Source organism: Anarrhichthys ocellatus, unplaced genomic scaffold, assembly GCF_004355925.1.
Source record: "Anarrhichthys ocellatus isolate YVR2014 unplaced genomic scaffold, GSC_Weel_1.0 scaffold2, whole genome shotgun sequence".
Taxonomy (NCBI): Eukaryota; Metazoa; Chordata; class Actinopteri; order Perciformes; family Anarhichadidae; genus Anarrhichthys; species Anarrhichthys ocellatus.
In genome coordinates, this window is record NW_022280032.1 from 3,205,258 (window position 1) to 3,226,456 (window position 21,199).

Genomic DNA, 21,199 nt, shown 5'->3' on the forward strand with positions numbered 1-21,199 from the left:
AAGTTGGTGCCGAATGTGTTTTTCATCTAGAATGTATGAACGTAGATGTAGAGCCTTCTTCTAGGTTCAGTCAAATAAATACTGGTAGTGATGAGATATACCGTAGCTGTAGTTTTACTCGTTCACAATTTCATTGTTACAGAATTTTTTTTCATAGGAATCTTCCTATGAACTCACATCTGTGAGTTGAAGGTATCATACAAACCCTCGCAAGAATAGATCTTTTTTTCATATTAACATTTGGATGTTTGTCTTGTTTGTTTACTTTATCCATCTCTTATGCGACTTGCACATGCATGGTACCGTTTAGTCTGTGACAAGCTCTTATGTAATGCTGCTAATGAAAGCTATTGATGCACTGAACTCTTCACCTGCAGCTGAATTTGACCTTAATTCCTCTAGTTTGTTTAAAAGCAGCCCAGCCCCTGACAGCAGAGCGAGTTTACCGTCACTGACTAAAGCTGAAAGGTTGGGCTGAAGTTAGAGGTCTAGTTTGTAGAGTTTAGTGGCATCTAGGGGTGAGGTTGCAGATTTCGATTGGGGTTTGTCCGTTCTGGTCTAAACAGTGGACACTTGGCGTACTCTGACTCTTAGTTACAGGGGGTTACACCCTACAGAAAACATGCATATTAATACCATATTCCATTCCTGCCAATAGATCCCCCTAAAGACGTTTCAATCCTGTGTTGAATGTGCAAACCATGTTACATGTTTCAGAATCTCACGCACCTTTGTTGCACGTCAACCCTCGTCTTTAATGTTTTCTTTTTTAATATAATCTCTACAAAACAAAACGCCTCGGTTATCTTCACCATCAGTTCACAGTGAAATGACTGAACGCTAGTCCAATAATATAGAAAAAGGCTTCATCAAGACGTTTTAATGGACACGTTTCATAAAAGTCCTCGCGAATGACATTTTCATAAACATACAAAATGTAATCCTAAAATTCCTAAAGCCCCAAAAAAAAATAAAAAGTGATGATAAAAGATGAAAGTATAACCTGTAACATGTTGAAAGGCTTGCCAGGAATTCCCTCTGTGGAATCTCTAACATGCATGATGAGTTCATCCAGTGATCACTTTGCATCGCGGTCAGTTCATAGCACCATGAGGGTAAAACTAAAATACCCAAATCACAGAGGATCATAACGGCTCACACTGATCGATCAAACCATCCGGAGGTTCATCTGTGAATGTTTACACTCGCATCATCGTGCAGTACGAAGGCAACACAAACGCTTAAATACATGACCTTCTTCAAAGACAGTCGAGCATCATTGTCAAGTCCCTGATTTCACATATTTAAAAAGAGACTGCCGTGAAGATGATCATACATTAGTACAAGACCACAAACAAATGGAAACAAAGAAAATGCAGAGAGAATAATCCACAAAAACGCTACGAAAAAAGTCCATCTATGTGTGTATGTTCCACTCGGACGCTAATAAAAAAAGAAAAGGATCTAAAGTCTTTTCCTTATACGGGGGCCTCCTTTGGAGCCCCGCCGATGTCTGGGATCTGGTCTGCGAAGGACTGGGTCATCCACTGTCCGTCTGGGAGCTGGCCCTCTGGTATCTGGGACGTGGTCGCCTCCTGTGCTCCTTCTGAAGACAGACAACACTCAGACTGAGGATAATGTCACAGAACTGAAGTCTATTTATGTTTGATAGCAGCTCCAGACCAATGATACAGGATTATTTGTAAATATTGAATCACAGATCGTTGTGTTCATGCTGCACACACGTTTACCGGTAGTTAGTCCCGTTTCATTGTGTATACTTACACACACACAGGAGACCGGGTTACTCAGGGAAATCAGGATTGTACGCAGGACAATTTAGTGAACATCAATCCACATTTGGAGACATGCAACAGCTCAGTAATTTGATTTCTCCCCCCCGACTTCATTTTGCAAGAGTGACTTAGTTATTGGAGGACGGGCTGGTCTGGTTAGAAACTCTCTTACATGGAAAAGAAAAGATTTCTTTCCAGGAGAAATCAGGTTTGTCTGCCCTGATCAAAGAATCTAAAATGAACATGCTGGTTACTAAAATAAATACTCAACCATTTGTATATCAATTACTCACCCTGTGTTACCTTTAACTCCTTAAAGAAAACTGTTCTTGCATGCCTCTACGGTGAAAGAATTAAAAAACACAGTAATTAATATACAAATGGTACTTCTGTGGGTGAAGTATTCCTTTAAGTTCATGTAAAGAAGCTGACTGAATCACAGCTGAGCACTAACACAAACATTTACCTTAAAAGATGGTTCAAATATAAAGCGTGCAGAGTGGAACACACTCGACTCTTACCTGTGTTTTCTGCAGTGGAGAACGTACAGTGACCGTTGGTCTGGCTTTTGGCCGCATCCCCTTCGGCTCCTCTCTCTGCATACACTCCACCGAAGGCATCTTCGTAACCGGGATCGTACTGCTCCTCCTTTATCGCCATCCTCTTGGCATCCTCTGTTCACGTAAAAAAAAAAGAGGGGAAGAGTAAACGCCAAACGCAGGATTATAAAATGAGGATGTCCTGAAACGCACAAGATATCGAGCCAATGATGCGACTGTCACTGCCTATGAGCATTAATTCTTCATTTAACTACTTGTTTCTAAATGATGGTTATATGTAGTTTGTCTTCAGTGTGCCACAATGCTTCTTTTATAGTTTCAGTTTAAGAAAATAAAGATGTGTAACTGCCAGCTGGATGACTTTAAACAAACCACACGTCCGTCCGTCCGTCCACCGTCGTGCTTACCCTTAGCCAACGACAGGTTGAATGAGTAATCGACCTCCTCGATCTCGGTGGGCTTCCGGACCCCCTTCAGCTGATCCCTGAGCTCCCTCAGTTTGATGTAGAAGTGCACTTTGTCCTGAGCTCGAGGGAACTGAGCACAGCGAGCGCTGGACGAGGGCATCAGATACAGAGCCTGCGGAGGGGAGAGCGCCGTCGGATCAGCACGTCAAACGCCATCTACATCAAAATCCATTTTGAGAGGCTACCTTTCATCGATACGTGAGCACAGTGAAGCGGTCGAGGACTCACCACATCACAGTCGGGGATCTTGTGTGGCTGCAAACCAAAATCAAGTTTCTTTGGTTTCTTGCCAAACATCTCTCTGCAGAACATTTCATAGATGCCTTTGGTGGGATGGGGGGGGGGGCAGAAGAACAGAAAATATGACTTACGTTAATGTTAAAGAATAACTTAACTGTAACCGTTGGTGTGTGGCGGTAGAGTGCTTACATTTTCCATTAAAAACAGCAATAAGAGGCTTGAATTTCTTCAGCTTCTCTACGAGGATTTTGCCTCCTTCACGCAACTCTTTACTGTCGAGATGAAAACAAAAGAAAAATGATGTTATGTGTTTAGAACAAAGTTCTAAACACAAAGCGAACATGATGGTGAGCGACAGTCTTTGGACCTACGTTGAGAGGTCTTTGCTCCCTGGTGTCGCCCTGGCCACCATGTTGGTGAAGCCCATTTTGTACTTGCCAGGCAGGGCGGTGTCGCTCATGTGGGTGAGCAGCTCCTCAGTAAACCCAGACAGAAAGAGGCACTTCCCTGAAATGTAAAAGTGACCTCGTCATTTATCTCTCTGGGCCAACAAAAGCAGACGCTGAAGTCTGAAGTTAATGGTGTCACAGCTTCATCTTCATTTAAAACATGTAAGGAGCAACTTACGACTCAAAATCATTCTTATCGGATAACTTACAGAAATGATTTCCAGGACCTGGAAACCACCGTCCAATGAAAGCCGCCATCAGTCCAGGGTTGATACCAATCTGGAAAAAAAGCAGCGCATGTTTTTTGAAGCTTACAAACCCCAAAATCATTGCTGACAGCACAGTGTTTGGCTCCAGCACAACAGTTGAGCAGGGAATCTTACAATGACATAGTCCAGGTTGTATTCCAGCAGGTCTGGCAGAGTTTTTGTCATGACTTCCTCCTCCGACATTCCCTTGAAGCGGTCGATTTTCCTCTTCACCTTCTTGAAGCTCTCATCTATCTTCTCTTGCTTGCCATCTGCCTGAGCCTCAGCGGCCTTCTTGGATTTAGGACCGGGTTTGGCTTTCGGTGCATTTGGGTCCTTAGGTGGCTTTGGTTCCTTGGGGACTTTTGGTGGTTTTGGTGGCTTTGGTGGCTTTGGTGCCTTGGGGACTTTAGGTGGTTTTGGTGCCTTGGGTTGAGCCGCTCTGCCTCTTTTTTTGGCTGGAGCTACAAGAAAAGTTCAGAGAGGAGACGTGAAAAGGAAGACCTGCCTGAATCTGTTGACACATAGTCATGCATGTATATCTGATCTGACCCAGAACCAGCTGATCTATAAACAGTGAGGGAGTTCAAAGGGGATCGCAGTACGTTTTGCCAGGTTGGCAGGTTCCTGCTCCTCCATCATGGGTTCTGGATAAGCCATGTGTGCCATGGCCGTCTCTCCCGTCTGCCCCTCTGGGTAGTGAGACTGGTGGTTGAAGCCGGAATATTGGGCCTGGAGAGCTTGAAACTGCTGTGCAGACTGAACCCTGTGAGGAAGAATGATTGTAAAACAAACAGGGGGATGTATTAATACGAGTGGAATCACAGCGGGATGTGCTGCAGGGTTGAAGCTCAGTTAGACCAGTGCGTTATGCAACAGTGGAAGCACCGTGTGCTTTCTCTCTCTATTAGATAGAGTGTTAACCAGCGAGGATGTAGAATTCAGTTTGATAAATTCTTAAATATAACCGATGGCACATTTATTTATGTATACATCATACTATGAACTTTTGCACAAAACTACATTTTAAACTGTTCAGCTCTTTCATTTTAATTCTGTAATTGTATATTTTAAACCTACTCTCTGTTTGCTGTTATGCACCAAAGCAAATTCCTTGTATGTGAAAACCTACTTAATGAACCGGATTCTGATTTTGATGCAAAATGATCATGAGTCAGTTAATCCTCATGAAGGATGGGTTCCTTTATGTTACCTTAATTATTAGGTCCAGATTGTTTACCAGGTTATTGAATGACGCTTGTATTTGGTAAATTTATTCAGTTGGAGGCAACTTAGATATTTGTGGAGCTTTGTTTGAATGAAAGTTTTGATTGATTGCATGTCTGTTGTATAAGTTTGCATTAGTTTCAGCGTGGTGGACCCAATGAGCCGGAGTGTGTATGATTCAAAAAAGGACAATACACAGATCACTCTGCAGAGTTGTGTGCACACCAGATGGAAAGCCCACACTGTCTGCTCCCAGTCAACAACGGTTAGTGAAATGAAGACACTGTAGAAACACAATACATCCTATGAATCATTCCACCAAAGAGACGCTTCCTTTTATTTGTCCCTGCACTGAAACAAAACAATAGACACAAAACTGTAAATCATCAGTGGTAAAACAAAACTCAAATAAGGGGCACACATGCTTTAATTTCATTTTCATCACACTTTGCCATTCGGAGGTTAGCAGCTATGATGTGTACAGCCAACACTGTGGTGTGGAGGAAGACTCACCACTGCTGAAGATACTCCGGGGAGACAACAGGGAATCCATTCAGCTTGTCTTCCATCTTTTGGGTGGTTTGACTTTATCGAATAAATCAATATGCAAATTGAGGAAAAGAATTGCTAGGTGATGCACATGTGGTTTAGCATATTAAGAGTCTGGCAGTGTATATGAATCTGAATGCATGTGCCAGGGCATTTTAGACAAACTGTTGGCAACAAAAAAACAAACAAAAAAAAAAAAAAAAGGTAAAACCACGAGATAAACAATACCGACAAAAGGATGACGATGGCGGAAACACAATACAACAAAGTTAAAATAGCCATTACCGGCCCCACTTCATGAAAAGTACAACAGTGCATATTCTTCCCAGCAAACTCTGCGACAACACTGCTAACGTTTCACCTGCTATGCTAACTAATAAGCTAAATCCGAATGGAAACCAGTTAACGTCATTCATTTTAAATAGCTTTAAAATAACGTTACACTGCTTGCAAGTAAATATATGAGTGTGTTGCTATCTCGTTGAAATCACATACGTTTCGTATTCCGGGAGATAAGATTAATTTTATTGTTAAAAAGCAATTCAGCAGCAGTGCCACAAGTGCAGCTAATATTAGCCAACAGCTAGCTGTTCAGCTAACTTAGCATGGATGAATGGTTTCGGGTCCACTGAGATTCCTCGCGTATAAATTGCACAGACTTTACCGGTATTTAAAAACCCTAGACGTACCTGTTGTGGGTAAGGTCTAAACGAGTATCTTCTGTTCGTATAACCGTTATTTTTCCATCTATCCCGCTTTTCTATTCACAACATATGCGGTGCAACAGAGGCAACAAAGACATGACAGCCCCGCCGGTCAACTTTGACACCGGACGATCTCAAGTCTAAGACGTAGGGGTCCGAGAAGAAATATATATCTGAGTATAACTGAGAAAAATGACGCAAAGGGGCCTATTTAATACTATTTACTGTTATTAAGGCTCATTCGCTAAGCCCTTCAATATTGTGTTTTTACTGTAAACTACACAGTAAAATAAAAATCGTATCCACCTATTGTATAATTGGTATGAGCTGCTCGACTTTTAAAGTCTGATTTGCTGAATTTCTATTGGCTGAGGGTCTGTGACGTCTTTAAAGGGTATGTTTGCAGCTTGGTGACGTTTTTTCTGTGTCTGCCCAATAAATATATAAAAGTTTATTTTATTTAATCCTTGGGTCAACCCCAGAAGTTGTCATTGCACTACTGTACTCTACAAAAAAAACACAAGTTTATAATACTTACACATTTTGTTCAGTTTGGTCATCTTCACGTTTTTCATCAGCAGAGGTAAATAAACTAATGTTAGGCTATGGACGAACTACACAACGAGGCTGTAAAATGGTTAACAGGATGATGTTTTGTAGTTTTTTTCCACAGTTGTTCTATTATATATATATATATATATATATATATATATATATATATATATATATGTGTGTGTGTTTTATACTATAATGAATATTATTATACAATATATATATATATATACTGTATATATAAACATCGAACAACAAGTTCGGAAATTAGTGTTTGGTAGATTATTTCTCTGTTGCAACAATGCTTATTCTGCTGTTGCTATTGACTGTCAGGCCCGTTTGCACTGGTGTCGGTAACACCTGCACTGGAACCTGAACATGTGGAGGAACGTTATGTTCAGCGATGAGTCCAGATTCTGCCTAGGGAAGTTGGATCGCAGGGTCAAAGTGTGGAGAAGACGGGGAGAACACTATGCTGATTGCTGCACCGATAGAGTAACACCTTTTGGTGGAGGCAGTGTGATGGTGTGGGGCGGCATCTCCATCACTGGAAAAACGAGGCTTGTCTTCATTGGAGGCAATCTCAATGCAGAGAGATATCGAGATGAGATTCTGCAACCAGTGGCAATCCCATTTCTCCACAGTCTGGGACCGAACTCCATCCTCTAAGTCTCTAAGATGACAACGCTCGCCCCCACAGAGCGGGGTTTATCAGAGACTACCTCCAGAATTTGGGAGTAGAGAGGGTGGAATGGCCTACCAGCAGTCCTGACCTCAACCCAAGTGAACACTTGTGGGACCAGCTGTTCGTGCCGGAGTGACCAACACAACCACGTTGGCTGACTTGAGACAAATCCTGCTTGAGGAGTGGAATGCCATCCCACAGCAGTGTGTGAGCAGGCTGGTGACCAGCATGAGGAGGAGGTGTCAGGCTGTTGTGGCTGTCTATGGTTCTTCCACACGCTACTGAGGCTAAATGAATAAATTGTAAAATTGCCAATATGTCTTGTTTCTTCCTTGTTACTGATAGACTTCAATCATCCAATCCACCAAACAACACCAAACAAGAGTCAATAGCAAATAAGCAGAATAAGCTGTTTGGCATTGGCAGAGAAGATTTGGCAAATTTTTCATGGGCGCAACCCACATACTCAGCTGTGCTGCTCATCCCACAAATGCATGTTCCTTACAAATGGGGCACCGTTTGAAAGGTAAATAAACAGGCTTTCCAACAGTATAACATTTATTGCCAAGAAGTATTGTTAAAACAGAGAAATAATCTACCAAACACTAATTTCCGAACTTTTTGTTCCATGTTTATATTATACTGAATTCCCTGTGAGGGTGACAAAAATAAGATGTCCTGACGTGTTTATCAAAGTGTTATTTACTGCTTCGTGTTGGAATACATGTTAAATATTTAACTGCAAAGTAGTAAAGCGTGTTTGATACATACATTGTTTGCATTAAATCATACTGGGATGTTTGCTGAAATTGATTGGATGGCCCTACCTAGAAAATTATCCACCAGCCGCCACTGCTCTGTACTCTTGAATGTACAGCCTATATGAAATGTATCCTGTAGTGGCGCATGCGCAGAGCGGTACCCGGAAGTAGCTGTCTCTTCCAATCATTCCGCCTTCGATGCAACGACTTCTTCAGTCACTTCTCAGTCCACCAGCGGTGTTATTCAGCACACTGAATGCTGTTTGTGTAATTCACCAGGAGACAGGATTGTCTTCCTGACTCACTAAACTTGGAGCCTGCACATTATCAGTCGGTACGTGCCGCTAACAAGCTGCGAAGCTACTTCGGTTTTAACAAAACAAGAGCTGGTATCAAGCTGACGCGTGCGACAGTTAGCAGGAAAAGTCTTTTTGCTCTTAGACTCTAAATTAGATTGCCTGCTAAATTGTGCTACAAGCTAATTGCTACTGTCAGATCAGCTTTGATTAACTGAAGCCTAAAGATTCACCCTGTGTGCTGCTGCTAGCATGTTAGCTAACAAAATTGTGTGTGTGTGTGTGTGTGTACACGTGTACGTTTGCAGTAACTTAACCCCTGTATTCTGTACCGTAAAGTACATACTGGCAAAGTTGCAGTGTTTCTTAGTGGTTGTGTTATGTTATGGTTGTCTCATGGTTGTCCCAGTACTCTGAGTAGTAACAGTATCTGGTAACATGAGTGTTGAACTTATGTGGGAACTGTAGCGATGTGTATGTGAGAAATTCAATCTTTTTGATAACACTAATTTGCAAATACAAGTTGAATGTTTGTTTTTACCTCTGTGCAGCTTTGTTGTCCTTTTTTTTTTTTTTTTTTTAGCTGTGTCTGTTTCTGTTTAAGTACATTGAGAGCAACGAAAAACTATTTTGATCATAGATTCATCGCTTGAGTTATTTTTCAAGCACAAATGTCATTTCAACATTTGATGCTTTTAGATTCTCAGATGGGAGAATTTGTTGCTTTTCTTGGTCTTCGTGGTAGTACATTTATTATTTGGAGGTTTTGGACCGTTGGTCGGACAAAAGAAAAATAAACACATTGGATGACTTGACCATTTTTTTTTTTAAACTGACAGTAAATATTCAATTTGAAATAATGTAACTCCAAGAAAAGTAGCAAATTCTCACGTTTGAGAACCTGCAACATTTTTATTTAAAAAATATAAATTTGATTATCAAAATAACTGCTGATTAACTTATTGTTTCTGCTCCAATTCAAACAGCAGTTTTTCAATTATATTGTTTATCAATTTTCTGCTCAATCATATGAAAATGTTATCAAAGTTAATTGTTTGAAGCAAGCTGTCATTCAAGACTATTCAATTAGTCAAAGGTTTTCTTTTTCACATGCGAGTTTGACGAGTATTTACTTATTTTCTTCATCCTTGTTTATGTCTTTAAACGCTGAACCTTGGCATGCAGCTCAACACACAACAATCACTTTTGAACGGTTGAAATGAGAGAAGTGACAGCTTTTTCCTTTCGCTGCAGGAGTGTGTGGGAGCATCATGTGGAGGAAGGCTTCAGCAGCGGCCCTGCTGGCGTTAGCTGTTGGCTACTTCTACCACGGCAGCCCGGACCTGCCGGAACAGATCCTGCAGTACATCGGCCTGCCAAACTTTCAGCCGTCGTCTCAGAGTCAGAACAGCCTGGAGCAGGTGATCTCCAGCGCCTGGGAGACTCTGATAGTTCTGCCGACCCGCCAGTGGAGCAAAGTGGCAGTAGGGTGAGTTTTAGAGGGTTGGACTGTGAGATATAGAAGCTTCACCTTCTGGCAGCTGAAGGTGATCTCTTGCTCACGGCGGCATGTTTAGAGGCGGTAATCAGCTCTGCTGGTGTGAAGGAATGTGTTGTCAGGAGTCCCAACTCAGAGGGCTTGGTTCTATACCGACCCTAAAGCCTTTTAGGATGCTTTAGAATAAAACTGGATCAAGGTGTAAGGTGGTGATTGGCTGGACTTGAAGGACTGCCTACTAGAGGGATGGACAGATTGTTTCTACCAATAGAGAAGTAGAGAGGGGGTGGGGCAACACCTGAAGTTACTTTTTAAGGCTTGTTTTTTATTTCACTGTGTCCTTAAAACAAGCCGTCCTGTTTACATTTTAAATTATTTCTCTGCATCTGCACAAAACTTACTGACACACATGCTGACGCACTGACACCAGACTATTCTGAGCCTTTCTAACAGCTGGTCATTTCTCCAATTTTGCCAATTTAGTCTGATCAGGCTACCAGCAGACCTTTAAAAAAAAAGTATCTTAATATCTTCCGGATTATTTTACAGTAAAAGCCATATGACGATTAAATGATCAACTAATCAAATAACCCGTACTCGTTCTCTCCTCTCATTGTAAGGGTGAATGCCTGTGTGGACGTGGTCGTCTCAGGAGTGGGACTGCTGCAGGCTATGGCGGTGGATCCGGGTGCCGGCCTGGATCACGAGGTGCTGCACTCCAAAGAGGACTTGAAGGAAGCCTTCATCCATTACATGGAGCGCGGGGCCGCTGCCGAGCGCTTCTTCAGCGACCACGAGGCCTTTCAGAGGATCGCGCGCGCAGCAGCAGAGTACCCCGGTGCGAAGGCAAGGCGACCTCACTTCCCAAACTACTTCTTGTTGTTATTAAGTCCTTTTTTTTTTTTTTTTTTTTTTAAATAAATGTTGTTCCTCCTGGTTAAATTTACGTGTGTCTTCTTCCAGCTGTATGTGGGAGGGAATGCTGCTCTCATTGGTCAGAAGCTCGCCACCTACCCTGATCTAATGGTACAACAGCATGTTTTCAGCAAGAAACAATAAACAAAAAGTGAAAACATGTTCTTTACATTTTCACATGTGTTTTTAAAGTATGGAAAGTGTTTGGGCAGCCCGCTAAACACAGTATTGTCGTGTAGTTCAGAAACCCCGGTCTTTAAACGACTGTTTTATGCCACAGGTCTTGTTATGTGGGCCGGTTGGTCCTAAACTTCACGAGATGCTGGATGAGCAGATTGTCGTTCCCCCGGACTCTCTGCAGGAGACGGACGAATTTCACCTCATCCTGGAGTATAAAGCGGGTAAAGACACGAACAAGCTTCAGCTTCTACAGGATCTCTTACTTCATCGTTAAGATGTGTTGATGCAGAAGTTGTATTTGGTTCTTTATCTGTTTCCAGGTGAACAGTGGGGTTCAACTCAGGCACCTCAAGCCAACCGCTTCATCTTCTCTCACGACGTGTCCAATGGGGAGATGAGCTCCCTGGAGACGTTCGTGGCGAGCCTGGACGAGTTCGAGCCCGACCTGGTCGTCCTGTCGGGGCTCCACATGATGGAGGGTCAGGGCAGAGAGCTGTGGGAGGAGAGACTGAAGGAGGTCAGTGGCTGAAAGCTGCCCTCTACAGTCTCTTACAGAGATTGTATTAATTATTCATAACAAAACATGTAATTTTATTCACAGTATGTTGCTCAAGGAATCTGCATGCTCACATTTCGATGCAGCTCATCTCACATCTTTTACTTGCTTTCTCTTCGCAGGCCGTGTTAGCCATATCTGACATTCGTCACGATATTCCCATCCACTTGGAGCTGGCGAGCATGACGGACAAAGACTACATGAACAGCATCATGCAGGAGGTACGTGTGCAAAAACATGTCGTGTCTGAGAGTCTTTTTCATGTGGTGAACCTCACAAAGCCCTTCACAGAGAGTGTGCTCAAAACCCACAAATCCCGAAAGGGTTCTGTATATTTCATCGAAGTCTCTTTTCTCTGTTTCCCTGTTAGCAGGTTATGCCCATTGTCAACTCCATTGGGCTGAACGAGCAGGAGCTGCTCTTCCTCTCTCAGGCTGGTGAGGGGCCTCACTCACACCTGGATGCCTGGAAAGGCATTCCGGACGTGGGCCGGGTCAGCGACATCCTCCTCTGGATCCTGGAGCAGCACGGCCGCAGCGAGCCGTCGTCCGAAGCCGACCTGACTCGCATTCACTTCCACACGCTGGCCTACCACATCCTGGCTACGGTGGATGGATATTGGGGGAACCAGGCGGCGGCGGTGATGGCTGGAGCGCGCGTGGCCAGCAGTCAGGCCTGCGGCCTCCAGTTGGTTGACGCCGGCAAAGTGGAGCTCAAGGCCCCGCTGGAGTTTCACAGCTCGCACGCCGAGCCACGAGAGAAGCTGTTGCTGAACCCCGCAGAGCCCGTCACCATGTGGCGCCGAGGAAACGTCACCTTCCACCTGACCGTCGTGCTGGTCTGCAAACAGCCTCTCCGGACAGTGGGGCTCGGGGACGCCATCTCAGCAGAGGGACTAGTGTACTCCGAGATAAAGACCCAGCAGCCCTTCTAAAGGGTTCGCTTGAATCGGACATTCCGTTTGTGTGGAAGGCTGCGGTTGTTGGGTTTGGAGTTCTATACTTGTTCGGGCCTGCGTGCCCTGAACCAGTTTCTGTGTCTTCCTTCCCGAAGCTCCAAACTGAGTTTAAGAATGTGAATCGTAGGCGATAGTTTTAGATCCTGCCCGGTAACTCCTCCAGCCGGCTCCGGTCTCCTCGGTTCTCCCTCCTCGAGTCCTCCAGCAGACACAGAAACTGAGGCAGAACTTGACATGTGACCGGGCTGCGAGGCGGCCTGACTCTATGCACCGGCCGCAGCTCAAAGCCATCTCCACAAACTCCAAAGAGTTTTGTTGGCTCACCTAATTTACTTCGACCTGCATATCTTAAGTATGCTGTGCCTTGGGAAAATACAAGAATCTAAAAGTTATAATAGTTTATTCATATTTCAGAGCCAACCAAACTTAAAACTCAGCGTTACATCATACATTTCTGAGATAGACATGAATTCACACACATTCTGTTTGACTGGAAACTGATGAGCGTCTTCCTATATTTTGAATGTAAGTGGTATTTTTGATGTTCTGTGTATCTTCAACTTTTTTGGTGGCATTCACGGCAGAGTCACGAGTCACTAGACCACTTGAAAGCTCGAGCTCTGTACGAGTAAAAACTGTTAACTCGATATACTTGACATTTTTGTTATTTGTCCCGAGAGGATAAAAGTGTGACGAAGTTTGTGTTTTCTCAGCTTTTGGCCTAAGCACTCCCGCTCTAAAGATGTTTGTAAACTTGTAATCTCTGTTGCGTATAAGTCACTGATGCAGCGTCCGTAAAAACAGTTTTTTGTCAAATGTTGAAATTCTACACTTATAAATGCAAACCTGGTTTTGAAGGGGATCTTTCTTTATGCAGCTAAGCAGAGTTTACAGTCGGGTCGGGTGATTAACGTAAAAGTTTTGTCATTAAAGTAAGTTTCAGGTAAAATATAATTTGTAAATGCGCCATATGTTATCTGGGTTACGGTACTAGTTTCTTTGTTTACTCTTCCGTTGTACTTTCTTTTCAGTTGTCGCTTTTGCTCACTTATAAAATGTGACTATGTAAACTGATTGGCTGGAAACTCCAGGGAAAGCTTCCTAGCTCTTGTGTATGGGTACATTTTGCGTTTGTTGTTTGTTATTTTCTGAGCTGACTTGGGAACGCTATATACAGTACGTAGCTGTCAGAACAATGTGTTTGTATACCTCACACGGCCACTGAAGGCCTGCAATAATGGAGTCTTAATGCAACAAAACAATGTCTGTCATTTTGTTGAGCAGAATAAATTCTTTGCACTAGTACAAAGTGGCAGGTGTGCCTGCAAAGGTGAATGTAACCTCCGAAGCCCCCCCTTTATCTTTAGCAAGTACAATCTATTCATCTGATAGTTTGTCTCATGTTTTTTAACAGTTGTAACTGTCGACCCATTTCATTTACTTGTAGTTTGTCATTAAAATATGTACAGAGAGTAGAAGCTTTTTATTGTGGCGCTGCAGATCAGGGGTGTCGTTAGGCCTATTTTAGGGGGGCTAAAGCCCTCCTAAAATGTTCTTCAGCCCCCCCAAATAATTTGGCATTATTGGCTTTAAAAAAAAAAAAATTTAAACTGTTTCTCACATGGACAAGTTATTTATAACTCTAACATGCTACATATGTGCGTGCATTCTGGTTTGTATGTTTTCTCCCCCTTCAAATTACAATCCAATAGCCATCATCATACTTAACGATATAAAGTTTACACTGTCAGGTCCATTCTCCATCCATTGTGTGCAGTCCCTTTAAGAATTAGGATTTGGGAGTGACGCGGATATGAAAGCTAGTTTATCCGTCTTTCCGTTCCAAGCAGGAAAATTATTTCTCTTTATTTGAGAAAAGTTCATATTTGTGTTTCACTGTGACCCTGAAATTCGGTCTCTTGTGTTATCATATACTGAATGCAAGCAAAACTACAGAGCAAAATCACACTCTTTCTGATTGAACCAATCTATGAACTGGGCCCCAAAAAAAATTGCCGCGCTATGCGCGCAAAAACGACACTCGCCTTGGGGCTAAGCCCCCCCTTTCTTTGAATCCTAGAAACGCCCCTGCTGCAGATTATTCTGCATATTTGCCAATATATGCCAACTTGCAATAGGATCACACCAGCTGCAATGTTAAATCGGGGCAGGGGCATGCAGTGGGGGGGGGGGGCAATGGCCACACCCAGCCTCCAACTGGACCTTGATTTTGAACTCGACTACACGCCTGTAAAGTTTTGTGACTGCATCTTGTACAGTTGCAACTCTACAGCGGTGATTAAATATAAACACTTGGCAAAGTACTTTTTCAACCTCTTTAGTCGTTCCTGCTACAGTAGCGTTCTCCAGGACCACATGTTGCCATGATGACACACCCACACACACACACACACAGACTGCAGGTGAAAACAACACTAGTGACGCTGTCGCAGTTATAAATAGTGAGTTTTAAAAGATGTTCAAAGAGTCCATCAAAAACCGATGAGTGGATCAGAAATGCAAAATGTGACGTAATATAGAGAAAACATTTGTACTGTAACAATTAGGTAGCTACCAATATTCATCTGGCTGTTAAAATGATAGTATTTGTGTAGGCTAAAGATGATAAAAACAGTCTTTTTTCTACTTATATACAGAACAATGCCTGTGTATTAGTCCAATGAGTATTTGGGAAGAAGGCTGGAAAAATAGTTTAGTTTTTGGTAAAGTACTTTTCAAATTGCTTTATTTCAAACTCATTTGTCATCTATTATTGAGTCTAATCATTGTAAATACCGCTTACTTGTTAAATTACATTTAATTGATTCAGTGTAAGCTACACAGATAGCGCGTACATCTGCTGGTTCTATGACTTCAGTATACTGTATGTCCCCAAATGCATGTGTCAAAGCAGGTTTCATGCTACATAGTCATTTAAAATTGTAAATACATTGTAGTTAATAAAAAAGATCAGAGTCCGATTCTGGGTTTCATTAAACAACTTTTAATGAACAATGAACTGCTGCTAAACAACCTCACCTTTTATTATAAATTTGTGGTGGAGGAAGTATTCAGATCCTTTAAGAAAAAGCACTAATACCACACTGTTAAAACAAAAACAAGTTCTTAAGTAAAAAGTATAATCAGGAAAGTTTCCAACTAACTTTTAAAGTACAAAGTAAAAGTACACAAACTCATATGTTTTCGGTGCAAACATTTCCTTCTGAGATGTAGTGGTGTATAAGTAGGGAGTGGCATGAAAAGAAAAGACTTAAGTAAAGTACAAGTATCTCAAAATTGTACCTTGTCAAGAGTGTTTTACGTCCTTTACGTTTACATTGCTGAGGAACGCTGGCTCGGTGTTACGCGGCTGTAGCTGATTGGCTAAGACCGTTCCGGTACGTGAACCAATCAGAAGCCCGTGCGTCTGTACGCCGTGTTTGAGGAGGCCGCGGTAGCAGCGCAGCCTCGAGCGGCCACCGCGGCAGTCTCCTCCCCGGATACCACGCTCCTCACCCGGCTCGTATATATAAAGCTAGTAGGACCAATAGGCCGATCCCCGGCTGTTAATTTTTCTTGTTGATGGTTAGACTCTGCGAGAGAAGGATGAAGTTCCTTGTGGCCGTTACGATCATTGTGGGATCCCTGATTTTTCTCGCTTTCCCAAATGGCTCATCCGCTGACGAGAAGAAGAAAGGCCCCAAAGTGACTGCAAAGGTAGGTTGTGTGTTAACTTGACCGTTAGCTTGTTAGCTAGCGGATCGTGCAGAAAAATCAAATATCTCTCTTCCATCTAATGCTGACTGCTAGCTTCAGACTGATGAACCACGTCACACAAAGATTAGCCTGTAAATGTTAGTTTTATGCTACAAACCGGTATTAATGGTATTTAGCTCGGAGGCTAATGAGGGGTATTATAGCTTACATTAGTGCAGTAATTCAGGACAAGTTGGTGCATGAAACCTCGTTAGCATACAGCTGTGAAATGGGCATTCCTTTGCTCCTGGCTAATCTCAGCCGAGCTAGCTAACGCTAGTTCGAGCTAGCTGACGTTAGTTTGTGCTAGCTAACAGTAGCTCGAGCTAGCTAACGTTAGTTCGCCTTAACATATCGGTAACTTAATGTTCGTATGGCCTTACATCTATTTAAGCTAGCTAGCGTTAGTTTGAGCTAGCTAACATTAGCTCGAGCTAGCGTTAGTTTGATATAGCTAACATTAGCTCGAGCTAGCGTTAGTTCGAGCTAGCTAACATTAGTTCGAGCTAGCTAACGTTAGTTCGTGCTAGCTAACGTGAGGTCGCCGTAACCTGTCGGTAACTTAACGTTTTTATGGCCTTACATCTAAGCTTCGCTCATAGTGTCAGGTTGGAGCTACGGATGATTCCGTCTCTGACTAGCCCTCTCGGCTGCAGCTCAGTGAGGTGTTATTATGTCTGGCCTGGTTATGTCTGGGGCATCAGGTTTGTCCACGTCTACAGTTATCAACGCCTGACCCCACGGGCTCGTTGGTCCTCAAATAATCCTCAGTGCAAAACTCACAATTACTCATTCACCACTTGGAAAAACCAAATATCTCTTTCTATATGCATGTCTATTAAAAACCGGCCTTGCACCACAAAACTGTTTAAGTGAGTTAGTTAGGTAGAGACTGTGTACATTGAAGGTCTGCAACTTTGATTTGAAGCTAAATTGTGCCTATAATTTTGGAAAATAGAGCACCCAAGAAAAAATAACACTGCACAATAAATTTAATTTGTCAGAGTGAATATTTCCTTAAAATATGACTGGCTGCATCTCTTCAACAAAGGAAGATTTAATTGCAGTGGTTGAAAATGAAATTGTATAGAGTGATTAACATAAACATTAAGACTATGATGTGAGAAATTGGTAAAAGAAGGCACCCATCCAAGTATTGTTTACATCTTGTACTACCAGCATTTCAAGTGTTAATTGTACTGAAATTATACAAAACTGTTTATCTGCCTATAAGATTAGCAGAATAACGGTAAATATAAAGGTTTTTCCATCATCCTCTTCCTCAGGTTTTCTTTGACATGAAAGTTGGAGATGAAGAAGTTGGAAGAATCGTCATTGGGGTGTTTGGGAAAACCGTTCCCAAGACAGCCGACAACTTTATCGCTCTGGCGACAGGAGAGGTGAGAACGTCGCGGTTCATAATTCGTGCTCAGTGTGGTTTAACATCCTTGTTTGCTTTCCCCAAACCATAAACAACCATATCCTAGAAACACACTTTAAATAAATCATTTGATTCTCTTTCATCTCAAATACTGGCAGCTGATTTCCCTTTCTGAAGTGTTGTTCTGTTTATTCTAACAAAAACAGAAAGGATTCGGTTACAAGGGCAGTAAATTCCACCGAGTCATCAAGGACTTCATGATTCAGGGTGGAGACTTCACCAGAGGAGACGGCACCGGAGGTAAGACGGCCACCGCCAACACCTGCAGCATGGCTTTTATGTTCATGACGTTGTGAACCTTTATTGACTTGAGGGTTGTTTCACACTTTGGTCTCTTTTAGTTTTTACACAAAGCAGTTAAACTGTGCAAACAGTCAGGAGAATGACATATTTTTCCTCATGTCCATATCATTTGGGTAACAGATTTGCTACGATCTCCTGAGTGTTTATTCTTTAATGAGTTGAAGATTTATTCTATTGTTTAGAAACGTCATGACACGAGGATAGAGACGTCCTCCTGTATTTGATAAGCACCGACAGTTATCTATAACTTTGTGCCAAGAGGTATTTCACAATAGTCACTTGAGTACATGTGACATTTGGCAGATGCTCTCGTCCAGGATGACTCGAATAAGAAAAAGGTCATCGGATAAAGTGAAAGATAAACATTTGGCTAAAATCAAAGTCATCCAAGTGAGATGCAAAGGTCGCTACAGGGAGAGAATCGTTTGTGGAAACCAAAACATCAGCTAATTGTCTTGCACAAACTTGAATAAAATGGATTTGTTTTAAATCAAGGCAAGAGCATCTATGGAGACCGCTTCGCCGATGAGAACTTCAGGTTGAAGCACTACTCCCCTGGCTGGCTCAGCATGGCGAATGCCGGCAAAGACACCAACGGCTCCCAGTTCTTCATCACCACCATTCAGACTCCATGGCTGGACGGCAAACACGTCGTCTTTGGGAAAATTCTGGAGGGGATGGTGAGTGTCATTACCGATTGAGACGTTCCTACAGCGTTTGTGTTGAAATGCTTAAATAGCAGGTTGACTTTCAGACTAAACACTAGTTTCCTGCTGTGTGCTCTCTAATGAAGTCATTTAGAGATGCAGACTGGTTAGCTTTAATTAACATTTTGCTACTCTGCCACTTCTGTAAATGCGTCTCATATTCAGACTGCTTTTTGTTACAGATTAAACTACCCAACAGTAAAATGGTTAAAATTAGCTCTGCTTCGACCAGCTACATCAATACAATGAGGCCTGTATATTAATGCAGCAATAATATTAATAATCCAACACTATAATGTATATAATACATATATTATATAAAACACTAAGGAACCATTCTGCAGAGTAAATGCAGGACTTTTAATAGAGCATTCTTTCTTTTTTTATCTTCCAGGATGTCGTGAAAATGATTGAAAAGACAAAGACAGATGGACGCGATAAGCCTCTTCAAGACGTCGTCATCCACAATTGCGGCACGATCGAGGTGGACAAGCCATTCGCGGTGGCCAAGGAGTAGTGAAGTGCTGCTGGGGGAGACCAGGACTGGGGGAGGGGGGGAGAATCGTGCAGGCCACCTTGTTTTATCACTCACAGCCCTGTGATCCCAGAGAAAGGGCTTGTGGGTCACTCTGTCAGTGGCTGCCATCTTATTAAAGCACCAGACGAGCAATCGTGACGACACAATGGGTCCATTTACAACGAGCATTCCAAGGTGCACTTAACTGTTCGTTGTTTTTGTAAAAAAGAGAGATCTGAAATAAAGGTTTCAATTTTTTGTTAAAATGCGGAGTGAAGTTCATTACACCTACTAGGTATCACGAGCACTACGGAAATGCACGTTTTGGCGTTACTTGATATTGCTTGTTCACTCGTGTTCGACATATGAAGACAAAAACATGTTTTACTCTTTATTGTAGAAGTCAACACTTGCATGTGACATGAAGACAAAACATTTAGGCATCATAGGACATTGAGTAACTAACGTAGTAAAGCAAAGACAACTCTTGAGATGAATTTGTTGGTGAGATAAGTATTCACCACAATTTTTGAAATCGATTTCTTATATCTATATCTATTTGTTGGGGATAACTAATTTCTATGGAGGAAGCCATGTTCCCCAATCTATACTAGAAAAAACAATTTCCCAGAGGAACTGTTTTTTGTTTTGCAGACCAAATATTTTTTATTAGTGATTTTTAATATATATTCTGTTTTTAAAAATAAGGTTGGGTTTCTGTAACGCTGGCCTCTAGACTGTCATTGTGTTGAAGGGATTCCTCTAGGAACAGCATTCATTACATTTTCATATTCTTTGTACGTGATGGGAAAGATTTAAATCTGAGAAGTAGAGCTTCATTTGTTAAGTATCAAAGTGATATTTGTCAGTCCAGCGTTGCAGATATAGTGATTTATTCTAGTTCTGTGGGTGTTTAGTGTGATACACTGTGAGAACCCTCTAATGACTCTTCATTCATCCATACACACACTTTATAATCATCCTTACTGTGGCCGCTAGGGGCGCTGTTTGCTCAGATATGTTCCTATTTTATAATTAAACAATCTTTATTTTTGTACAGATTTCTTCAAAAAGAAGCTGTGTAGAAATAAGACATTCTTGGCTACTATGACCAGATAGAAAGTAACTAAGTGCATTTACCAAATACAGTAATGTACTAGAGTACAATTTTGAGGTTTTTGTTGGCTACAATTCAGTGCCAAATATACTTTAATGTATTAATGTGGATTACGTGACCTGGCAGAATACACAAACATGTAAGTTATACAAATATTATTGTAGTTAAATAATGTATACTGATAAAGGATTGGTACATTCTGCATCACGAGTAGTTTTACTTTTGGTACTTTTTTTAAAGTATTTTTTGATACTAATTTGTGTGCAATTACTCTAACATTTAGAATGCAGGACTTTTACCAATAACAGTATTTGTTTCTACATTGTAGTACTACTCAGTTGTACTCGTATATACCTCTGTAGAAATACTGTGTATATATATACTGTATCTTGACCATGAAATAAACAGTTTCCATCTTATGTCTCAGTAATTTCATTATTTTTTGTTTTTCTCTACATGCATGCTAATCGTGCTCACTTATATGTGCAAATAAGTAAATTAACGGCATTTAACATTAACATGATAATTTCCGTTACTTTGGTCACGTATTTTGAAAGTACATACCGGAAGTGGTAGTGTGTTGTCCCGTCTTCATTGACGCTGTCTTTATGAATTTAGTGTGTTGCAGTTCCTCACTCTGACCACTAGAGGGCAACATGAACACTCTTGAGATGGATGGATGGCTTGATATAGATATGGTGAAGGACATTTTAGCTA

At 41.9% G+C, this 21,199-nt stretch overlaps 3 protein-coding genes across 7 annotated transcripts; 2 read left to right on the forward strand and 1 right to left on the reverse strand.

Moving 5' to 3' along the window:
- Positions 1 to 865: 865 nt before the first annotated feature.
- On the reverse strand, positions 866 to 6,345 carry tdg.1 (thymine DNA glycosylase, tandem duplicate 1). Of its 4 annotated transcripts, XM_031868071.1 has the most exons (12): positions 6,226 to 6,345; positions 5,501 to 5,572; positions 4,366 to 4,526; positions 3,896 to 4,224; positions 3,722 to 3,791; positions 3,435 to 3,570; positions 3,253 to 3,335; positions 3,052 to 3,146; positions 2,764 to 2,935; positions 2,318 to 2,470; positions 2,090 to 2,135; positions 1,519 to 1,606 (listed from the first exon to the last, which is right to left on the reverse strand). In XM_031868071.1, exons 2-11 carry the CDS (start codon positions 5,554 to 5,556, stop codon positions 2,110 to 2,112), a joined length of 1,281 nt encoding a protein of 426 aa, XP_031723931.1. In that variant the 5' UTR covers positions 5,557 to 5,572; positions 6,226 to 6,345; the 3' UTR covers positions 1,519 to 1,606; positions 2,090 to 2,109. The 4 variants fall into 4 exon arrangements, with proteins under 4 accessions (XP_031723915.1, XP_031723942.1, XP_031723924.1 ...); XM_031868055.1 differs by lacking the exon at positions 2,090 to 2,135 and having other exon boundaries at positions 866 to 1,606; XM_031868082.1 differs by lacking the exons at positions 2,090 to 2,135; positions 5,501 to 5,572 and having other exon boundaries at positions 866 to 1,606.
- A 2,061-nt stretch (positions 6,346 to 8,406) lies between these two features.
- adpgk (ADP-dependent glucokinase) lies at positions 8,407 to 14,204 on the forward strand. 2 transcript variants are annotated; one of them, XM_031864953.1, is made up of 8 exons: positions 8,407 to 8,572; positions 9,789 to 10,023; positions 10,653 to 10,878; positions 10,996 to 11,058; positions 11,228 to 11,348; positions 11,448 to 11,644; positions 11,806 to 11,904; positions 12,054 to 14,204. In XM_031864953.1, exons 2-8 carry the CDS (start codon positions 9,806 to 9,808, stop codon positions 12,615 to 12,617), a joined length of 1,488 nt encoding a protein of 495 aa, XP_031720813.1. In that variant the 5' UTR covers positions 8,407 to 8,572; positions 9,789 to 9,805; the 3' UTR covers positions 12,618 to 14,204. The 2 variants fall into 2 exon arrangements, with proteins under 2 accessions (XP_031720813.1, XP_031720820.1); XM_031864960.1 differs by having other exon boundaries at positions 12,057 to 14,204.
- Positions 14,205 to 16,084: 1,880 nt separating this feature from the next.
- ppib (peptidylprolyl isomerase B (cyclophilin B)) lies at positions 16,085 to 20,901 on the forward strand. Its single transcript, XM_031865052.1, has 5 exons — positions 16,085 to 16,358; positions 17,684 to 17,797; positions 17,985 to 18,078; positions 18,637 to 18,821; positions 19,243 to 20,901. The coding sequence occupies exons 1-5, from the start codon at positions 16,224 to 16,226 to the stop codon at positions 19,363 to 19,365; spliced, it is 651 nt and encodes a 216-aa protein (XP_031720912.1). The 5' UTR covers positions 16,085 to 16,223; the 3' UTR covers positions 19,366 to 20,901.
- The last annotated feature ends 298 nt before the right edge of the window (positions 20,902 to 21,199 follow it).

Coding starts and splice junctions, on each gene's coding strand:
- tdg.1 (XM_031868055.1), bottom strand. CDS start 5,556: ATGGAAGACAAGCTGAATGGATTCCCTGTTGTCTCCCCGGAGTATCTT. Junction 2,936..3,051: donor AGATCCCCGACTGTGATGTG/GTGAGTCCTCGA, acceptor TCCCCTCCGCAG/GCTCTGTATCTGATGCCCTC. Junction 2,471..2,763: donor CAACCTGTCGTTGGCTAAGG/GTAAGCACGACG, acceptor TTACGTGAACAG/AGGATGCCAAGAGGATGGCG.
- adpgk (XM_031864953.1), top strand. CDS start 9,806: ATGTGGAGGAAGGCTTCAGCAGCGGCCCTGCTGGCGTTAGCTGTTGGC. Junction 11,059..11,227: donor CCACCTACCCTGATCTAATG/GTACAACAGCAT, acceptor TTTATGCCACAG/GTCTTGTTATGTGGGCCGGT. Junction 11,349..11,447: donor CATCCTGGAGTATAAAGCGG/GTAAAGACACGA, acceptor ATCTGTTTCCAG/GTGAACAGTGGGGTTCAACT.
- ppib (XM_031865052.1), top strand. CDS start 16,224: ATGGTTAGACTCTGCGAGAGAAGGATGAAGTTCCTTGTGGCCGTTACG. Junction 17,798..17,984: donor TCGCTCTGGCGACAGGAGAG/GTGAGAACGTCG, acceptor TAACAAAAACAG/AAAGGATTCGGTTACAAGGG. Junction 18,822..19,242: donor GGAAAATTCTGGAGGGGATG/GTGAGTGTCATT, acceptor TTTATCTTCCAG/GATGTCGTGAAAATGATTGA.